Consider the following 21602-nt stretch of genomic DNA (forward strand, 5'->3'; position numbering starts at 1 on the left):
GCCACATTCCTGGATGTCTCCATTCCCCTTGTAGATGGGAATGATTAGGCTTCTTCTCCAATCCTCTGGCATCTTTTCCTCATTGAAGATCTTCTGCGCCAGGTCCCACAAGATATCTATGATTTCCTCTCCAAGACTCCTCCATACCTCTACTGGTATATTATCCGGTCCTGCAGCATTACTATTTTTCAGCTTCTTTACTGCTTGTTCTACCTCTCTTCTAGTCACTCCCATGGTAACTGCCTCGTTTGGGAGTCCATCTTCAATCACTGTTCTTGGGTTCTCTTCATTCAATAGTCCCTCAAAATAAGTATCCCCCTTCTTTTAATTTAATTCTCTTCTGCTAAAACTGTACCATTGCTATCTTTTGTTTACCTTATCTCTGTTAGGTCTTCAAATGCAGCATCTTGTGTATAAGCAATTTGTAATATTTTCTTCTCTCCTTCTGATGTTTCCATCTCTTTATAGACTTCATTTAACGTCTCTGCCTTTGACTTTGCTACTGCTCTTTTTGCTTCTTTCTTTTCTTGTTTATAGTTTCCTTTATCCTGCTCTTGTCCTGATAGATCTGCCTTCTTCTTGGCTTCTTTCTTGGTTTCTACCCTTTCTTGTACCTCATCATTCCACTACCACAATTTCTTATCATTTGGGGGTCTTCTACCTGATGACTTTCCAAGTACTTCCCTCACCGATCCTCAGAATCCCTTTACTATTCTCGGTCAACCATTCTTGTACATCCTCACATAACCTTACTGCTTCCAGCACTCTTTCCTTAAACAAGACTCTCAGTTCATCCTCTTTCAATTTCCACCACTTAATCTTTGGCTCCATTCTCTTCTTTTTTACTTCTCCTACAATTCCTTAGTCTGCAATCAATTACCACTAACCTGTGTTGCACTGATACACTCTCCCCATTTATCACCTTGCTATTTTTAACTTCCTTCTGATGGTCTCTCTTGCACAGCAGCAAACCTATCTGGCTCTCACTGCCACCAAGGCTGTTAGTAAAAAATCTGTTAATCTTCTTCTCAAAGAAGCCACTACAAATTCAATCACTTTTTCTACTTCATTATTTCCCTCGCACACATCCAACCTCCATGCACTTTCTCTATCCCTTCCCTACTAATTCCGAAGGGGCAATTCAGATCTCCTACTATAATTTCCCTTTCCCCTGTAAGAATTATTTTAAGCTTCTGGTTCTTCTCCTCCCATAATGTATCCTTCTCCTCCTGTGTACATACAGTTTGCGGGGCATATGCACACACCATATTGACTATTGTTGCTCCCAGTCCCAGCTTTAAACTCATAACTTTATAATTTTTTCCTTTTCATTCCATTCAAACTTTCCTTCAAATCTTTCGACAATATTATTCCCACACCATTTCTTCCTTCCACATTTGCTCCAGCGTAATAAAATTTACAACCTTCGCCTACTTCTCTTGCCTTATTCCCTTTCCACCTGGTCTCCTGTATAAAGAGCATTCCAATCTTCCTTTCTCCCCTATCTTATATATATATATATATATATATACTGTATATATATATATATAAATATATATATATGTATATATATATATATATATATATATATCTTCTTCTTTGTCCATATCTTTTCCCACTTCTGTATGGGGTCGATTTTTCAGGTTAGCTTTCTCCATCTACCTCTGTCCTACACCTCATCACCAGTTAATTCCTTTGATCGAAGGTCATCCCTGACACAGTCTAACCACCTTTGCTCTGGTCTCCCTCTCCTCATTCCCTGTACTTCCAATTCCATCACTCTCCTTCCAATATACTGTTCATCTCTTCTCTTGACATGACCATACCACCTCAGTCTAATTTCTTGTATCTTATCTGATAGTTTTTCTAATTCCTGTGGTACCACTAATTACTTCATTCCGTATCTTATCTCTTCTTGAGACCACACATCCATCTCAACATTCTCATTTCTGCCACATCCATCTTCTTCTCTTCTGTGTTCTTTATTGGCCACGTAACTGCTACAATACACCATTGCCGGTGTCACAACTATCCTCTGTACTTTACTTTTCAACTTAACCCTTATTTTCCTGTCGCATAGTATTCCACGCACTTTTTTCCAATTCTTCCATCTTGCTTATATTCTTTTGTTTATTTCTGCCCTCAGGTCACCATCCTCTGCAACTGTTGAACTTAAAATACTGAAATTTTTCACTCTTTTTAATCTCTCTCCTTGTGAATTAACTTCTCCATTCTCACTATTTTTCAATCTCAAATACTCTGTCTTTTTCCTTCTGATCTTCAATCCTCTATTTTTTTATTTCTCTTCTCTAATCGTCCAGTATCTCTTCTACTACCTCTCACCTAGTGCTACACAGTATAACATCATCAGCAAAAAGCATACACCAAGGAGACTGATCTCTAATATCTTGTGTTACTACATCCATGACCAGATCAAATAGGTAAGTGCTCTATGTAGACCACTGATGTAGTCCCACATTTAATGGGAAACTTTCCGTTAGGCCTATACTGCTCTTAACATTTGCTTCTGCCTATTCATACAAATCTTGAGTGATTCTTACGTATTTCTCAGGGACTCCATTTTCTCTCATACATCTCCACAGCTCCTGACGTGGTACTCGATCTTATTCCTTCTCCATATCAATAAAGACCATATGTAATCCTTTCTATTTTTCCTGATGTTTTTCTGTCGTATGCCTCAAAGCAAATATTGCTTCTACAGTCCCTCTTCCAGGCATGAATCCAAATTGTTCCTCACCAATTGTTGTTTCATTTCTGGATCTCTTCTCAATAATCTTCTCCTTCATTTTTATATTATGGCTTATTAGATTTCTACCTCTATAATTGCCACATTCTTGGATGTCTCCATTCCCTTTGTAGATGGGAATGATTAGGCTTCTTCTCCATTCCTCTGGCATCTTTTCCTCATTGAAGATCTTCTGCGCCAGGTCCCACAAGATATCTATGATTTCCTCTCCAAGACTCCTCCATACCTCTACTGGTATATTATCCAGTCCTGCAGCATTACTATTTTTCAGCTTCTTTACTGCTTGTTCTACCTCTCTTCTAGTCACTCCCATGGTAACTGTCTCGTTTGGGAGTCCATCTTCAATCACTGTTCTTGGGTTCTCTTCATTCAATAGTCCCTCACAATAAGTATCCCCCTTCTTTTGATTTAATTCTCTTCTGCTAAAACTGTACCATTGCTTTCTTTTATTTGCCTTATCTGTGTCAGGTCTTCAAATGCAGCATCATGTGTATAAGCAATTCATAATATTTTCCTCTCTTCTTCTGATTTTTCCATCTCTTTATAGACTTCATTTAATAACTCTGCCTTTGCCTTTGCTACTGCTCTTTTTGGACCTTTATTTGCTTGTTTATAGTTTGCTTTATCCTGCTCTTGTCCTGATAGATCTGCCTTTTTCTTGGCTTCTTTCTTGGTTTTTACCCTTTCTTGCACCTCACCATTCCACCACCACAATTTTTTATCATTTGGGGGTCTTCTACCTGATGATTTTCCAAGTACTTCCTCACCGATCCTCAGAATCACATTACTTTTCTTGGTCAACCATTCTTGTACATCCTCATATAACCTTACTACTTCCAGCACTCTTTCCTTAAACAAGACTCTCAGTTCATCCTCTTTCAATTTCCACCACTTAATCTTTGGGTCCATTCTCTTCTTTTTACTTCTCCTACAATTCCTTAGTCTGCAATCAATTACCACTAACCTGTGTTGCGCTGATACACTCTCCCCATTTATCACCTTACTATTTCTAACTTCCTTCAGATGGGCTCTCTTACACAGCAGCAAATCTATCTGGCACTCCCTGCCACCAAGGCTGTTAGTAATCAATCTGTTAATCTTTTTATCAAAGAAACCACCTCAAATTCAATTACTTTTTCTACTCCATTATGTCCCTCGTAAACATCCCAACCTCCATGTACTTTCTCTATCCCTTCCCTACTAATATCGAAGGGGCAATTCAGATCTCCTGCTATAATTTCCCTTTCCCCTGTAAGAATTATTTTAAGCTTCTGGTCCATCTCCTCCCAGAATGTATCCTTCTCCTCCTGTGTACATACAGTTTGCGGTGCATATGCACACACCATATTGACTATTGTTGCTCCCAGTCCCAGCTTTAAACTCATAACTTTATCATTTTTCCTTTTCACTCCATTCAAACTTTCCTTCAAATCTTTCGACAATATTATTCCCACACCATTTCTTCCTACCACATTTGCTCAAGTGTAATAAAATTTACAACCTTCGCTTAGTTCTCTTGCCTTATTTTTTTTCCACCTGGTCTCCTAAATACAGAGCACTCCAATCTTCCTTTCTCCCCCATCTTATATATATATATATATATATACATATATATATATATATATATATACATATATATATATATATATATATACACACATATATATATATATATATATATACATACATATATATATATATATATATATATAAATATCTTCTTTGTCCATATCTTTTCCCACTTCTATATGGGATCGATTTTTCAGGTCAGCTTTGTCCATATACCTCTGTCCCACACCTCATCACCAGTTAATTCCTTTGATCGAAGGTCATCCCTGACACAGTCTACCCACCTTTGCTTTGGTCTCCCTCTCCTCATTCCCTGTACTTCCAATTCCATCACTCTCCTTCCAATATACTGTTCATCTCTTTTCTTGACATGACCATACCACCTTAGTCTAATTTCTTGTATCTTATCTGATAGTTTTCTAATTCCTGTGGTACCACTAATTACTTCATTCCGTATCTTATCTCTTCTTGAGACTACACACATCCATCTCAACATTCTCATCTCTGCCACATTCATCTTCTTCTCTTCTGTGTTCTTTATTGGCCACGTCACCGCTCCATACACCATTGCCGGTGTCACAAGTGTCCTCTGTACTTTACTTTTCAACTTAACCCTTATTTTCCTGTCACATAGTACTCCACGCACTTTCTTGCAATCCTTCCATCTTGCTTATATTCTTTTGTTTATTTCTGCCCTCAGGTCACCTTCCTCTGCAACTGTTGAACCTAAATACCTGAAATTTTTCACTCTTTTTAATTTCTCTCCTTGTAAACTTTCTTCCCCATTCTCACTATTTTTAAATCCCAAATACACTGTGTTTTTCCTTCTGATCTTCAATCCTCTATTTTTTTTATTTCTCTTCTCCACTCCCCCAGTTTCTCTTCTACTACCTCTCACCTAGTGCTACACAGTGTAACATTATCAGCAAAAAGCATACACCAAGGAGACTGATCTCTAATACCTTGTGTTACTACATCCATGACCAGATCAAATAGGTAAGGGCTCTATGCAGACCACTGCTGTAATCCCACATTTAATGGGAAACTTTCTGTTAGGCCTATACTGCTCTTAACATTTGCTTCTGCCTATTCATACATATCTTGGATGATTCTTACGTATTTCTCAGGGACTCCATTTTTTCTCATACATCTCCACAGCTCCTGACGTGGTACTCGATCTTATTCCTTCTCCGTGTCAATAAAGACCATATGGAATCCTTTCTATTTTTCCTGATGTTTTTCTGTCGTATGCCTCAGAGCAAATATTGCCTCTAGAGTCCCTCTTTCAGGCATGAATCCAAATTATTCCTCACCAATTGTTGTTTCATTTCTGAATCTCTTCTCAATAATCTTCTCCTTCATTTTTATATTATGGCTTATTAGCTTGCTGCCTCTGTAGTTGCCACATTCCTGGATGTCTCCATTCCCCTTGTAGATGGGAATGATTAGGCTTCTTCTCTATTCCTCTGGCATCTTTCCCTTATTGAAGATCTTCTGCGCCAGGTCCCACAAGATATCTATGATTTCTTCTCCAAGACTCCTCCATACCTCTACTGGTATATTATCCGGTCCTGCAGCATTACTATTTTTCAGCTTCTTTACTGCTTGTTCTACCTCTCTTCTAGTCACTCCCATGGTAACTGTCTCGTTTGGGAGTCCATCTTCAATCACTATTCTTGGGTTCCCTTCATTCAATAGTCCCTCAAAATAAGTATCCCCCTTCTTTTAATTTAATTCTCTTCTGCTAAAACTGTAACGTTGCTATCTTTTATTTGCCTTATCTGTGTTAGGTCTTCAAATGCAGCATCTTGTGTATAAGCAATTCGTAATATTTTCTTCTCTCATTCTGGTGTTTCCATCTCTTTATAGACTTCATTTAATGTCTCTGCCTTTGCCTTTGCTAATGCTCTTTTTGCTTCCTTCTGTTCTTGTTTATAGTTTGCTTTATCCTGCTCTTGTCCTGATAGATATGCCTTCTTCTTGGCTTCTTTCTTGTTTTTTACCCTTTCTTGCACCTCATCATTCCACCACCACAATTCTTTATCATTTGGGGTTCTTCCTGATGACTTACCAAGTACTTCCTCACCGATCCTCAGAATCACTTTACTATTCTCGGTCAACCATTCTTGTACATCCTCATATAACCTTACTACTTCCAGCACTCTTTCCTTAAACAAGACTCTCAGTTCATCTTCTTTCAATTTCCACCACTTAATCTTTGGGTCCATTCTCTTCTTTTTACTTCTCCAACAATTCTTTAGTCTACAATCAATTACCACTAACCTGTGTTGCGATGATACACTCTCCCCATTTATCACCTTGCTATTTCTAACTTCCTTCAGATGGGCTCTCTTACACAGCAGCAAATCTATCTGGCACTCCCTGCCACCAAGGTTGTTAGTGATCAATCTGTTAATCTTCTTATCAAAGAAGCCACTGCAAATTCAATTACTTTTTCTACTCCATTATGTCCCTCGCACACATCCCAACCTCCATGCACTTTCTCTATCCCTTCCCTACTAATTCCGAAGGGGCAATTCAGATCTCCTACTATAATTTCCCTTTCCCTGTAAGAATTATTTTAAGCTTCTGGTCCATCTCCTCCCAGAATATATCCTTCTCCTCCTGTGTACATAGAGTTTGCGAGGCATATGCACACACCATATTGACTATTGTTGCTCCCAGTCCCAGCTTTTCAAGATAGCGAAGATCAGGTTGAAACTCTCCTGAATGAGCGAGTATTCACGAACACAGAGCCTCTCATTGCAACCATCCAAAGGAACAAAGGGCAAAGCTTTGCCAGTGAACAGATTTGTGCACCAGCAGTTATGCTTATGTATATATATATATATATATATATATAGATGGACAGATAGAACGATAGACAGACGTATAAATAGATAGATCAATAGACAGACACATAAATAGATAGAGATATGTGTAAGTGCCTATGTTCATTTTTGTATTTATAAGTGTTTATATATATAACATCTATAGCCAATATTTTTTTTCCATACCCTTCAATGCCCTAAATTCAATTTTATCTATTTTATCTAACATCGGAATTTCGATATCAGACTTTTTGAAGATGGTATGTCTGACTCAACGAAAAATGACAGCGAAACAGATATTTCTTTCGGAAACAGATTCTTATTGCGTCACAAACTACGGGAATGGGCCGGATACTTAACGTTGTCAAAGTTATTTCGGAAGGGATATAAGAAAAAATACTAGAATTGGGAAATGTAGTCAAGATTTGTGAGGATAATATTCAGGAATTCCAGCAATATATATTTGTTTTCATAAATGTTTCCTTCGTAAAGTAATATAGATACACAAACACACACACACACACACACTATATATATATATATATATATATATATACAAACACACACACACACACACACATATATATATATATATATATGCAACAACAACAACAACAACAACAACAAAAACAACAACAAATGCAGCTGTTTTTAGTCTTCTGCAGGACAAATGCCACAGACATATCAATTCATGTCTGAGGATTCGCCAGTTTCCATCATCATGCTGGCAACCGCTGATAGGTAAGTGATAGTGGGATGTTTCAGTCTGGTGTGGCTGATACACCATACAACATAAAGCTATGAACTCGGGAGGATGGATTTTTATTTAACAATTAATCATGGAATAACTTTAATTAATGAAATCCTGAAATGAATAACAGCGTTATTTACTTGACTATTAATTTTTCAGTCACTTAAAGTTAATGATGACTCCCGGACATAGCTCGTGCTCGACGACCCATACTGCTTCCCGGGATTAGTCTTTTATTTCACTTCCCAGGTGTGAGCATAACACCTAATGCTCCTCCTACCCGTCAAAATCGATCTTAGGGGAGGTACAAGAGCCGATATGAATGTGGCACACTCTTTGGGGTATTTAACATTCATCTTGAACTGGTTGCTACCTGATGCCATCTCACACTTCGACATGTGAGGTGGGGGAGGGGGTTAGAAAGAGGGAGTTAAAAGGTGTGTGTCAAGAGTTCGTTTGGCACCATTGCGTCAACGTGGTTACACAACTGGCGATATCCATTGCCATCGTTTCTCAAGAGGTCATAAGCCATTACTCCCTGACCTTTATAACTTTATCATACATATCTGCATAACACTGATTGCTTACAGCAAACTACGTTAAGGTTTCAGCGGTCGAAAAAGGGTTATATACATACTGTATATATATATATATATATATATGTATATATATATATATATATAATATATATATGTATATATATATATATATATATACATATACATATATATATATATATATATATATACGTATATACATATATATACATACATATATATATATTATATATATATTTATATATATATATATATATATATATATATATATATATATATATGTACATATATATATATATATATATATATATATATATATATATATATATATATATATATATATATATATATATATATATATATATATATACCCATATATATATATATATATATATATATATATATATATATATATATATATATATATATATATACATATATATATATATATATATATATATATATATATATATATATATATATATATATATATATATATATATATATATATATATATATATATATATATCATAAATTGTGAGTTGATTGTGAAATGCCTGATGCTTGTCGAAGGCAAAGTACTAACTCGGAGTATCGGAGAAAAACTACAGGAGCTGGCAAAATAATTAAATGCTCTCAAGAGGTGAAAGCTTAGGGTAAATATAAGAAAAAGCAAGGTTCTGAAAATAATGCATACCCGAAAATATAAACAAATCACTCTCAGTATGACTCTAAAAAGAATAAAAACAGCAGACTATTACAAAGATGTATTAATAAATACGCCAGATCTCGGTAAGATGAAAAGAGAGATGATCCATTGAAAAGATAAATAGAAGTTAGTATCAACATGTGCAAGAGATTAGGAATCATTCCCTATTGTTAAGGAAGTAAGAATTTTATGAAGTGAATGTTTTACTACATTTCATTCATGAAATATATTGTAAAATATCAATGGCCACGCAAAGAAAGGGTTGATCTCTTAGGGTAAATTGAAGTGTAATGAATATAAGTAATATATTTTCAAAGGGTGAGAAATTAAGAAAATAAATAAAAGAGGTAGTGAAATGTTTAAGATAAATGGTAAGACATAGATTGGTTGTTTTTAAGTATGGGAGAAAAGAGGGGAGAATTTGAAACTTTGCAGAAAAAGAATGAGATGGTGACCTATAGGAGGCAGGATGTGGGAGTGGGTGTTGGGAAATAAGAGAATCTTGAAGTTTTTCTGTGAACATTTATTTTTTCATATGTTGTAAATCAATTTCGATGACTAATAAGGTAAGGGGAGAAATTGGGGGATCATTGCACTTCCAGTATATGTAGAATAACTATCCCCTTATGCTAAAATTTATCATAATTGTATCTAATAAAAAATATTCCTTGTTATTATGACCACTCGCTAGATAGTAACACTCCATTTTTGAGATGATATGAGATGTAATGAGAAGAGTTATTTACATCATTTTCAAATGCAACTGAAAGGCAAATGGTAGTGGACGATTTGTTTGTGCATGAGTATTAGGTCTGAGAGTTAATTAATGACTAAGCACCTCAAAGCAGAATGGTTAAGAATGAGTCTCTCCACACTATTAATCGGTGAAATTTTGCATATGACAAAAAATAACAATGACTAAAGATAAATTCATAAGTAGGGCACCTGTATATCATCCAGAAGAGGACGGTTATATTATCTAAAGAAAGCAAAGCAATAAGGGCCTCTATAGATGTGGATTATATAGAAATGAAATGCAGCAAAAACAGCAACACGTTTAATCAATTCGCGTTACTCGAGCTGCTGGACATTCGTAAAGGAAGGCCGTAACTATCATACAGCCAATTATAATAAGTCCTGTTGTAAATGTTGAAGAAAATATTGATTTTACTACTAATATTCTCCCCTTAGCTGTTAAGATACTTATTCTCCGTTATTTGAGATTGACGATGATGATGATAATGTTTACTTTATTGATAGGTCATATAGTTTTTATCTATGCTTAGATAGTATAATTGCAGTGGGAGTAAAGTAGATATTGTTACTCGTGACAGTCATTGCACCATATTTTATACAAAGACTCTCAGCTAGGAACTGTCGGATTGCCAAAAACATTGTGACCCAACCCAGAGCCTATCTTAATTCAGACATTAAAAATAACGTTGTTGTTCAGCACTGCCACAAAGCTATCCCGGGAGAAATCGAGAGCAGGCCTATTGGCTGGGGGAGGATCAGAAAACAAGGCCAATGACTATTAGGGCATCCGGCAGGGCCAATGACCCCTCCTCCCATCATGGGCTGAAAGAGGTATTTTGTCGCAGGAACTGGTAGGCAGTCTTTATTTGCTTTTCAATCCTCTCGGAACATAGGCAACGCTCCTCTGGCCTCCGTACAGGACGCAACAACGTCTTTTTATCAAGGGAAGGTTTCTGTATGAGAACATATCATTAAAATCCTTGCCCAGCCTTCCATCTCCCTTTTTAATCATATCCCATCCTTTCGATTTATCCTTAACAAAAATCCTACTGACTGAACCTTTATTAATTATCCCATCATTACATCCCAACCATGTGTGCCATTTTCTCCTAACCTTAATTACCTCACCCTACGATAATGTTAATTTCCATGCTATGGTGCTCCAAGTTCATTTCTGCTTAATAATTGTAAACACGTGACTTCATCATGTTCCTAGCCTATTGAAGTAATTTGCGTATGTAATCGATTGATAACTTAATAAATTTTTCCTTTCCAGGGAATGAGATAGTGTTTGTTGAAGTCATCCACGGTCCGTCCAATTTCACCTTGGGATAAGCTTAATTCACCATGAATAACATTGTACCGCACATGTTTTACATTCAAATATTGCAATGGTATTTTCTCTTTTTAATGTATATTCTCGCTCTACATGTCTTTGTCAACATAGTCAGTTTGAGCATGTTTCTTCTTGAATTGAAATGTTTAATTTTTTGTGACCTCCTACTGAAACTGTTGTATGAAAAGTTCGCTGTCTATAAGTATAAAATTAGTTGCATTCGCCTCATCTCTCAAATATCACCTAACTGGCACCTTGCACATTGCTGACCAGGCGAGTGTCCAATCCCTACTGCCTATCCCCTCACTTCTCTGCTCTACTGTTTAAAGATACCGCCTACCTAACCTGCTTCTGGAACATGCCACCTCAATAAGACTACTGCCGTTTGCAAGCAGAGAAGCGTTCGCAGAGTTTCAGCGTGATGAAGTCCAGTTTTGCGTTAAGGGCGTGTCTCAGTCAAGCATCAAAGCAGATTACGTTTTTGCAGTAATCCCTCGCGACACTATCCCAGAAATCTCCGATTTTTCTGCGCGAGCAAGGGGCTATACAAATAACGTAAGCCGCCCTCAAATCATACTTACTGGAGCAGTACTGACCATTAACCGGCCTACATACCAATTTTTTTTCAGCTCTTACAACAACCATTGGAGGACCAAAAGACTTTGCTTGCCTTTGTGGAAATGAACTCTATCACTGGCCTTTAACCTGCCACAGACTATCCTCATCATGCTGTGAATCTACTGACAGCCCTTTTTGGTACAGCGTTTATCTGCCCCTTTACGTTCTACCATCCAGATGTCGACATTTTGCCCATGAATGACCTGATGACTAAAATCGAAGCCCTTCTGAACAGCCACTTCCCCACCTTCCAGACCTCCATCAACGCCTTCAGTCCTGACGAAATAGACAGCCATGTGAATGCAGAAGGACGCAGAAGCCTACCCTGTGACGTGCCGGAGGGGGGACTAAACTACCAATCATCAACACATACCAACCCTCTCTAATGCCCTAAACAACAACCTCTCAAACCACTTGCTGACACATATCGGCCACAGTTCTGCTACTACCACTCCAAATTCAGGGCTGCTGTGAAGAAATGTGTGAATGGTTGCCATTGGTCAAAAATATTATAAGTAGGCCTTTACTTGCTGCAGTGGCCTCCCCCATCACTAATCTTTTCTTCTTACATGATCCAGGTATGAGCGTGTGGTTTTTGATAGACAAGGATGCTTGCTATTTTCTTCTGCCAAGGCCACTATCTCAGACACAACGTAGTCTGTCTAAGTCTGCTTAAGTCGGCCTGGTAGCTGCCAATGGATCTACGATACGGTTATGGAACCTTAACATTATCATTTCTAAATGCAAACTATATTTGGAAGTTTCTCATTTTGACATGATGGCCGATCCTCAGTGCAGATTTTCTCTCACATTTTCACATCCAGGTCGATATAGCTCACCGACGATTAGTCAACATTTATTCATACCCCTTTCCTCATCAGTACACTGACGGATGTCTACGACCACCTCCTCACATCGTACCTGGATGTTTTCCTTCCAGATATTCCTAAAACTCCAATGGTTCCCACTAAATACGATTATTATCACCATATCAAGATGACAGGGAACCGAGTATTCTCTAGATTCAGGTGTCTGGCGGTGGATCAGCAGCTAAATAACCGTTCACCGAAATGGTAGAAATGGTCCTTTGCCAAAAGGCCTCAAACTCATAGTCGTCACACATACAAATCAATCTGAAGATAAATGGCTCTCTGCATCCGATTGGGGATTACAGGTGCATGAACATGCAGGTAAAACCGGATCACTAACCCTTCCCAAACATCACTGACATGACCCCCTACTTGCACATAGCAAAGGTTTTCTTTATCTTCGACCTCCATAAAGGGTATTATCGGGTGGCTATGAACGCAGAAATATTCACCGAGACTTCTATCACTACCCCCTTCAGTACATACTCCTTAAATTACTCCTATTATTGCGTTCGTAATGCTGGGCCCCTTTTCAAGGTCTTGTGGACGCCATCTTTGTGGAACTCCTCTTCTGTATATGTTACATGGACGACATACTTGTGTTCTCTTCCTCCAAAGAGGAACACTTCAATCACCTACCCATCGTGCTCGACCGCCTGCAACAGAATGACCTTGTTGTCTGGTACAACAAGTGTACCTTTGGCGCCAACGAAGTATTCTTCTTAGGGCACCTCATCACTAATGAAGAAGTCTACCCTATCCATGAGAGGGTAAGCAGCCATTCAAAACTTCCCCACGCCCTGAACAGTCAAGGCACTGCAAGAATTCTTGGGCATGATCAACTATTATCACCATTTGCTGCCATCTATCGCTGCCACTCACCCGCGCCCCCACCCCCGCCCAATGCCTCCCTTAAGGGCGAGCTGAAGGACCTGAATTGGGCCCCTTTAAGAAGTGACCTTCTGTAATGCAAAGAATGCCCTATCAACTGCTGATTCACTCACTTTTCCCATACCATATGCATCTCTCCTTCTCTGCACTAATGCCAGCGACGTAGTAATTGGGTCAGTACTCGAGCAGGTGTTCAATGTCTCGCCCCGCCCATTGACCTTCTTCAGTAGAAAACAGTCAAATTCAGAATCCGGCTACTCTACCTTCAACTGTGAATTGCTGGCGGTGCACTAAGCGGTCCGTTACATTTGCCACTTCTTGGAAGGTAAGCCCTTCATCATTCGCAAAGATCACATGACTCTGGTGCACGCCTTCACTTGACATACTGATGCCTGGTCCTCCCATTATCCCCGACATATCTCCGCCATGGCTGAATACAATTGTACCCTTCAACATATCATCATGTCTCTTGGAAAATTAATCCCATTGGCGATGCCCTGTCAGGAACCACATTGGCCGCCATTCACCTTTTAGCCCAACAAAGAGATCCAGAGTACCAACCATATAGGACATCCTGCACATCACTCTGTTGGAAGGACACCCCTCTCAACATCTGCCTTACTCTCCGGATGGATATTGTTATTTTGTATTCCTGGGCATATTACTGCTGACAGGAGTACCATTATCACCTCTGAATTGTAGACATTATTAGAAAATCTCCTATGAATCATCCTTCTTCTGACAATTGCATACAACCGTGCTGCCAACTGAATGGTTCAACATTTTCACTGAATCCTCAAAGCAGATTTGATGTCCCAGTGAAAAGACTCCAACTGGTTTACCCAGCTTCCCTGGGCCCTCCAGAAACTAAGGATTACTCCTAAAATGCTCTCGATGTCTCAGCAGCTGAAATGGTGCATTGCAACCTGTTTGTCGTTTCTGCCTATATTCTTCAGTCTACAACCTCCTCCAACCAACTCCAGCGCTTACATTACGTTGTAGGAAAATTTGCTCCAAGGTGACATACTTACAAGCCCCTAATCAAGCAACACATATGGACAGATCTGCATTCTGCAGCGCATGTTTTCCTACCCAACGATACTAACAAGTCACCGCTACCCGCCCCCTTACACTGGTAATTTCCTCGTTATCCACAGTGAGTCAAAAGCCTTCCTAAGCAAGGAGGTTTGGGTCTCCATTGCTTGCCTAAAACCTGTATATCTCCTGCCAGATGACCAGTCTATAGTGCGCCTCTCAAGAGCCCTATTTCGCGTGTGTCATTTTCAAGGTGGCAGGGAGACATGTACTCTACATATTTCATACACGTCCATTGTATCTAAGTATTTTCTTTTTTCTAGTTTTGTATATTCTCACTCTACCCCTCTCTGTCAACAAAACCTGTTTGGGCCTTTTTTTCTAGAATTGATCTCCTTGAGTTTTTTTTACCTTATTTTACTGAAACTGTTGTATAAAAAGCTCACTGTCTGTTGAAGTAAAGTTAGTGGCCTCGCAAAACATTCTCTGTAGATCTCCCAGTGTAAATGTTTCACTTAGAATAGTATTTTGTAAGTATATTTTTTGTCGGTAGATATTGTCTTAATGCCAGCTGGTGACCTTGACCTTTTTTTCGTTGTTCTTTTGATCATGCTCTGAGTCCTTGGACAAGGCACGACTCCGCGGGCGTAACAATATACATGTTAGGATTGAATCAGAGTTAGAGGCATGTTAAAAATAAAAATAAGTACAAAAAAACTTTTCATGTGGCATAGCATCAAATTTATGGTCTATAGTAAAATAAAATTTTAACAATTGATCAAAGTCAAAAAGACATAACCATGATCCAAAGACGCCTAGTAGTCGGATTTCAAATTCGTCATTGAATGTCTCCCTATCCTTTTGATATGTCAAGTAAGAAAAATGTTTTCAGAAAGAAGAACAGGTTTTTATATGCATAAAAAATCTTAAATTTATTGTGAATTACTAAAATATCCACTGAATAGTCAATTAGGCTAAGTGGCAGAAGCTAGTGGCACAGCAATCTGGTATGTTGCATCGTAATAAGATGATAAATGGGAGAAAGATATATACATACACACACACATATATATATATATATATATATATACATATATATACTGTATATATATATATATATATATATAAATAGATGTATATATACACACATAATATATATATATATATATATACACACATATAAATAGATGTATATATACACACAATATATATATATATATATATATATACATATATATATATATATATATATATGTTATGCGCACTAATAGGAGAGGTATACAATTCCAAAACTGAATTTTGTGGTCACAATGTAATACTACAGTGACCAGATGACCCTGAATCAACCTTAACATTTTTCTTTTTAAACATATACCAGGTGAAGGTTACGATACAAGAGAGAGAGAGAGAGAGAGAGAGAGAGAGAGAGAGAGAGAGAGATCTAAGGGGGTATGAGTATGAGAGGACACTAACCTAATTTTTTAATACAGACGTCCCGAGTATTAATGCGTGGCTGAATTGTGATATTGGGATTATGAAAAATAGTACCCACTCCTCCACAAAAAAAACAGAAAAAAAAAACAGTGAAAGATGAGTTGCATTACCTACAGAATCATCTTCCCTATTATTCATTGAAGTAAATATTCACGTATGCCTATTTATTAATACCAATACTTGGAATAAATGTTTAAAGGCATATATCTTGGTTTTATATGTTTCTTACTCATCATCAAATTCAACAAGGTCGGGTGTCCTAAATGAAGATTAATAAGGATTGTTGGGATCATATCCATGCTGGTCTAATGGAAGTGGATATTTTTCTCTAATCCTACTGACCCTCTGCGAACAAACGGTTAAATCACATAGTAAGATGACGGTAAATTTCTCCAATAATTTGTAATGGACAATTTTATATAGTGTTGAGGCTGTAATTACGGCAGCTAGTTCTTATTCTTACAAATAAAATCTTTATTTATCATTTTAGTAATAGATTGTATTTGAAACATACACAATAGTAATGGCTACGATTGCATTAAACTTACACTATATACAGCAGGGAAAAACAGTAAATTCAAGGTGAATATAATCAGACAACAATCGTTCTTTGCTTTATGTCACAAAATGATTTTTTAAAATATAGAATTTAAAAAATCTAAATGAATGAAATAATTGTTTATTGGAAGACTTTTGACAGTTCAGCTTGGAGACAGAATTACATCAACAATCACATGTAGGCCTTTGGGTTAAAGAGGATGTCACTTACAGATGAAGGAAGCCTGTTTCCAAACTTGAAGGACAATAGTAGTGGAGACTGTGGTGTGAAAGCTTTACAAACTGAACAGGTTAACATTTTGAGTTTTTCAAACCTCAATGTGTATCTGTACTGCTAACAGAGATATCTTAGCTTGCATGTGTGAAATTTCTTTCCATGATTTGTTCTAATTACCCTTCATCTTCCGTTTTTTTATTGAATAATTTTCTATTCCCTATATATAACACTTTCAACTTGTAATAACTTTGATTTCTCGTTTCCTTCATCTATTTTACCATTAATATTAATTTCTGTTCACGTATTCATCATACTCCTGTACTGTTTCTCCTTTCATCACCTCACTCTACTCCAGATAATTTTATTCCAGTATCTTGAGCTCACCAGAGTATGTTTGGTGAAGCAACTTCTCTGTTTGGTTGTATTCTACGCTGAATGTTAGTTTACAAACTTTAGCATTGGGTGTTAAACCTTCTTTATCATGCATTTATGTGACACATGAATCTTAGTTATTTGTTGATCTTAGCACTATAGTTATCTACATCTCTGGACTTGTTTTTAAGTCTGTTTCACTGTGAATTTTGATTGTGACATACGTCAGTAAACAATTGATAGTAATTCATTAAAATTACCCCTAATGAATTACTATCAATTGTGTCACGTGGTGGGTCGGGAAGTCGGGGAAAGCTCGCTGGTAAGAGACTGATGTCTCGCCAGGGAAATCCTGAACCGCAGATTAGCAGTTAGGTTCCGACTTCATTTATGGCCTCTCGTGGCATGGTCGGAATCGACCTGGCCTTTCATTAGAAGAGGCTAGCGTTCGATCCAAAGTATAATCTAGAAATTTATTTCTATTTGAGCACGATGTTGTGTTGATATTTATCCATATTGACTCATTATGGGTAATTTGAATGAATTACTATCAATTGTGTTACGTGGTGGGCCGGGAAGACGGGGAAAACTCGCTGGTAAGAGACTGATGTCTCGCTAGGTAAATCCTAAACCGCAGATTAACAGTTAGGTTCCGACTTCTTTTATGGCCTCTCGTGGCATGGTTGGAATCGACCTGGCCTTTCATTAGAAGGGGCTAACATTCGATCACAAGTATGAGCTATAAATTTATTTCTATTTGAGCACGATGTAGTGTTGATATTTATCCATATATATATATATATATATATATATATATAGATATAGATATATATATATATATATATATATATATATTTTTGGGCTCAAGCCATGTCGTCCTGATGGAAGTTCCTATAGGGTAGCTTCCTAGGGTATATTACAACTACGGCGATATTCCCAGAGAATTTACCTTAAGGTACCAGAATTCTAACTCCTGGAGCGAGTATCCCTCGTGAAAGGGATATCGCGACATATCAGAGGACGTATTCTAGACACGTCACATGGCAATCTACGACCTGAACAGAGATTCGTCTCGTAGGAGGGAGATTGACGAGATACGAATTCGGGAAAGAAAAAGGGGAGCCGCTCCCAAGGCTTCCCTATCCCCCGATTCGTATGCGTGCCTGGCGCCAATCCTGGCGCCATCTGTATTCCTTTTTGCGTAGCTTAACAACTCGGTGTTTTTTCCTGTTTTTCTCGCAAATCTTGGATTTATTCAGCTTTTCATGGCTTCTTCGTCTTCGTTGACCTCGGATAAGTTGAGTATAGTGTCTGTTATGTATAAATGTAGGCTCTTGGTAAAATTTTGAGTGATTAATAGGATTAATCTTTGATACAAGAGCCGTAGCCTACCAGAGGTGTCCTGGACACTGTCACTCGCTAGGTATAAATTAGTTAGTCAGAGTGACATTCCTGGTTGTTTTGCTTAATAAAATTTAGCTATTTAACTTTACATAGGATTTCCTTTCGTGCTTAGTATTATTTGGCGAAGTATTCGCCATTCTGGCCTACGCTAGGCCATGTAGCCTAGTCGTTTGGTCCTAGTACTTAATGCATGATTATGGTTTTTCCGAGTGTAATTAAAATTTTATTGAAGCTTTAGGCTATATTTTATACATGTTAGACTGTGTGGAATATTTCCAAGATTGTATACGTGAGAGTTTCGGTGAATTAGGTAATCGATTCTCTTGGTGCCTAGGCTAATTGCTTATGGAGCCTTAGTATACTTTATCATACTCCCCGGTTGCTTTCTTTTCTTCGGAGAAGGTATGCAATCCCTTTCCCTCTGTTTAAGCCTTGGGCTTATCCCTAAGTGGTTTTTTCCGAATTTATTTTCGATAAAACTATACTAGGGTGTTACTGTACCTTCCTGTTCCAGCAGAGTCTGGTTCAAAGAGGGTCAGAACAACAGAGTTTTTAGTCTGAGTCCGTGTTGTTTGGCTTGGGGCAGAGTCTCCCTCGCTGACCTAACACTTACAAAGGGAGCTGAGCTCCCTTAGGTCACTGTCGAAGGTTTCTGTAGTTATGATTCCTTCTTGTGTGATCGACCAGACTAAGTCCTGTTGCTGTTCTCGGGGAGGATAAATCTTCCCTTGGGAGTTGCAACGCCTTCCTTGCTTTGGTGCTCTGGAAGCTGGCAGGTATTATACTACTGCGCTGGCCCTTTCCCTTAGATCTCCCTTAGGCTAAGACAGAGTTCTTGGCTACGGGTGATCTGTCACTAAAGCAAGGTTGGCAGGACCCTCTTGTCCCTTCCCCCTCTATCTCCGTAATGGCCTAGCCATTACTGTACTGTACCTTGCCGGCCGGCAGAGCTGGCCGGCAGGGGTATTACTGTACCATATGTCATTCTACTTCTGGTCCTAGTATAGGTTGGGATTTGGATTGACTAAGCCCATTGCCGGCCGGCAGAGACGCTGGACGGCAAGGGTCTTATGTTTTCGAGTGCTGCCCGGACCTCTCTTGGTCCCTCATCCATGCCTGCCGGCAGAGCCGGACGGCATTGGTCAAGGAAGCCTGAATTAAGTTTCTCCCCTTCCTTATATGCACTCTTTCGGTTGCCGGGCTGGGGGGGTTGTGTACACTCTTATCCCGGCATCCATTCTATTTTCTTCTAGTGCTGTACCTGTCCCGGCAGCCGGCCTATGAGGCCGGCTGCCGGCCTATGAGGCCGGCAGCCGGGCAGGGGTAGTCTTCTGGTTCTTTTGCTGCCGGCTGGCATCGGTCTTGTACCTTTGCCGGCCGGCTTATGTCAGTCCTTGTCTGCCGGTCACCAAGAGTGTGGCCGGCAGCTGGGTACTACCTTGTGTAGTTGCTGGCCGGCAATCATTGCCGGCCAACACTGGCTGTTGCTGGCCGGCAGCTGCTGCCGCCGGCACAGGCATTTGAACCAGAGGGCTGCCGCCCTATAGCTGTTAAGTAGTATACTTTAAAGCTAATTGTGGTGTGTGCCGGCCGGCAAAGGCAGGCCGGCACACATCCTCCTATACTGTACTAGTATTCTTCTGTATAGCATATACAGTAAGAAGAAAACTATAGTAAAAGTTTAGGTACAGCACTGTATCTTCTAACACTATTGTGTTTTCTTACACAGCCCTTTGCTGTTGCCCTCAGACAGGAAGCAGAGTTCTTCCCCGTCTATTATCCAGGATTTTTAAAATCATTGCCTAGGTGTGAGCTCCACCTGTTTCCTATGGAAACCTTGCATTGGTTACTCTAGTAGAGATAAACCATTTTTGATTTTATTATCTGGAAGGCTGCAACAATGGGTTGTGAGGGAAACACAAGTGTGTGTCTTTCATTTATGAATTGTTATGCTATACTATGCATATCCAGTGATACATAGTTCAATTGATACTCATGGAAATTTCTTCTCTTTACAGAAGGACACTCCGAAGTGGGGATGTGCTTTCTGCAATGTCAGCAGCAAGAACCTCTGCGGACATGAGTTTTGTAGGAGACACGCAGCATACGCTGTCTCCAAGGATGATCTCCGGTATTGGGACCCTCAGGTATGTACTGTGTGCACTAACCTGATTAATGAGACATTTAAATAGCTAGGAAGAAGCTTCGTACCTGGGTAAGGGGCTTCCAAAAGTACACTTCTGGCCCTTATCTTCCAAGTGAGAAGATGAGGGCGTATCTTTTCCCTAAGGCATCAGCTGAGGCAGTGATTCCCCAGCCTCAAGAGGAGATCCCCTAAGTTCAGATCCAGGTGGATGCTGAAGTCGCGGTCGCGATGCAAGACATCCAGCTAAATGACAGGATATCTGATGTGGACGGGTGTCAGGAGGAAGACCTCCTTGCAGAAGCCCAGGATGAAGTTCAAGTCCCTCTACATCGGCCGGTCTCCCAGTAGAGCTGGGACAGGCCCTCTCTTCTATTGTTGGAATGATCCAACAAATGCAGAAGGAGAATCAGGAGAAGGCGGCTGCAATGGAACTGCGAATGCAGTGCCTTGCAGAATCACATGGGCCCCAGAAAAGCTCAATGTGAAAGACCTTCCTTTGTGCTCGGATGCTAACCCATGGAGGTATGCTGAGCACATGTCGATGACGACTGGAAAGATCGTCATCTCGGATATGCTGGGCTCAGTTCCCCTGGAGGGTGGAATTCTGGCCCAGCAAGGCACCATATCCGGACTGTTATGTCCGGCTGAGGAAGGAACCAGCTTCAAAGGAGGAGGCAGAGCCGAAGGAAGTCATAGTGATGACCATGCTAAGGCTCAAGCTC

The 21602-nt window shown here is 39.1% G+C and overlaps 3 protein-coding genes across 3 annotated transcripts in view; all 3 read right to left on the bottom strand.

Moving 5' to 3' along the window:
* Positions 1–234, bottom strand: part of LOC137654053 (uncharacterized) — a 402-nt gene extending 168 nt beyond the window's left edge. The window contains exon 1 of the mRNA XM_068387687.1: positions 1–234. This exon is cut by the window's left edge and continues 168 nt beyond it. Within this exon, the coding sequence (XP_068243788.1) occupies positions 1–234 (234 nt within the window).
* Positions 235–3268: 3034 nt separating this feature from the next.
* On the bottom strand, positions 3269–4113 carry LOC137654054 (uncharacterized). Its single transcript, XM_068387689.1, has 2 exons — positions 3901–4113; positions 3269–3664 (listed from the first exon to the last, which is right to left on the bottom strand). The coding sequence occupies exons 1-2, from the start codon at positions 4111–4113 to the stop codon at positions 3269–3271; spliced, it is 609 nt and encodes a 202-aa protein (XP_068243790.1).
* A 2064-nt stretch (positions 4114–6177) lies between these two features.
* Positions 6178–6564, bottom strand: LOC137654055 (uncharacterized). The gene has a single exon (XM_068387690.1). The coding sequence runs from the start codon at positions 6562–6564 to the stop codon at positions 6178–6180; it is 387 nt and encodes a 128-aa protein (XP_068243791.1).
* Between the last annotated feature and the right edge of the window lie 15038 nt (positions 6565–21602).

Source organism: Palaemon carinicauda, chromosome 15 (assembly GCF_036898095.1).
Source record: "Palaemon carinicauda isolate YSFRI2023 chromosome 15, ASM3689809v2, whole genome shotgun sequence".
Taxonomy (NCBI): domain Eukaryota; kingdom Metazoa; phylum Arthropoda; class Malacostraca; order Decapoda; family Palaemonidae; genus Palaemon; species Palaemon carinicauda.

What these genes read in the sequence shown, in the direction of transcription:
- LOC137654054 (XM_068387689.1), bottom strand. Translation starts at nt 4,113, where the DNA reads ATGGTGTGTGCATATGCACCGCAAACTGTATGTACACAGGAGGAGAAG. An exon ending in GACATAATGGAGTAGAAAAA is followed by an intron (nt 3,665 to 3,900) that starts GTAATTGAATTT and finishes ATGGACCCAAAG; the next exon opens with ATTAAGTGGTGGAAATTGAA.
- LOC137654055 (XM_068387690.1), bottom strand. Translation starts at nt 6,564, where the DNA reads ATGGACCCAAAGATTAAGTGGTGGAAATTGAAAGAAGATGAACTGAGA.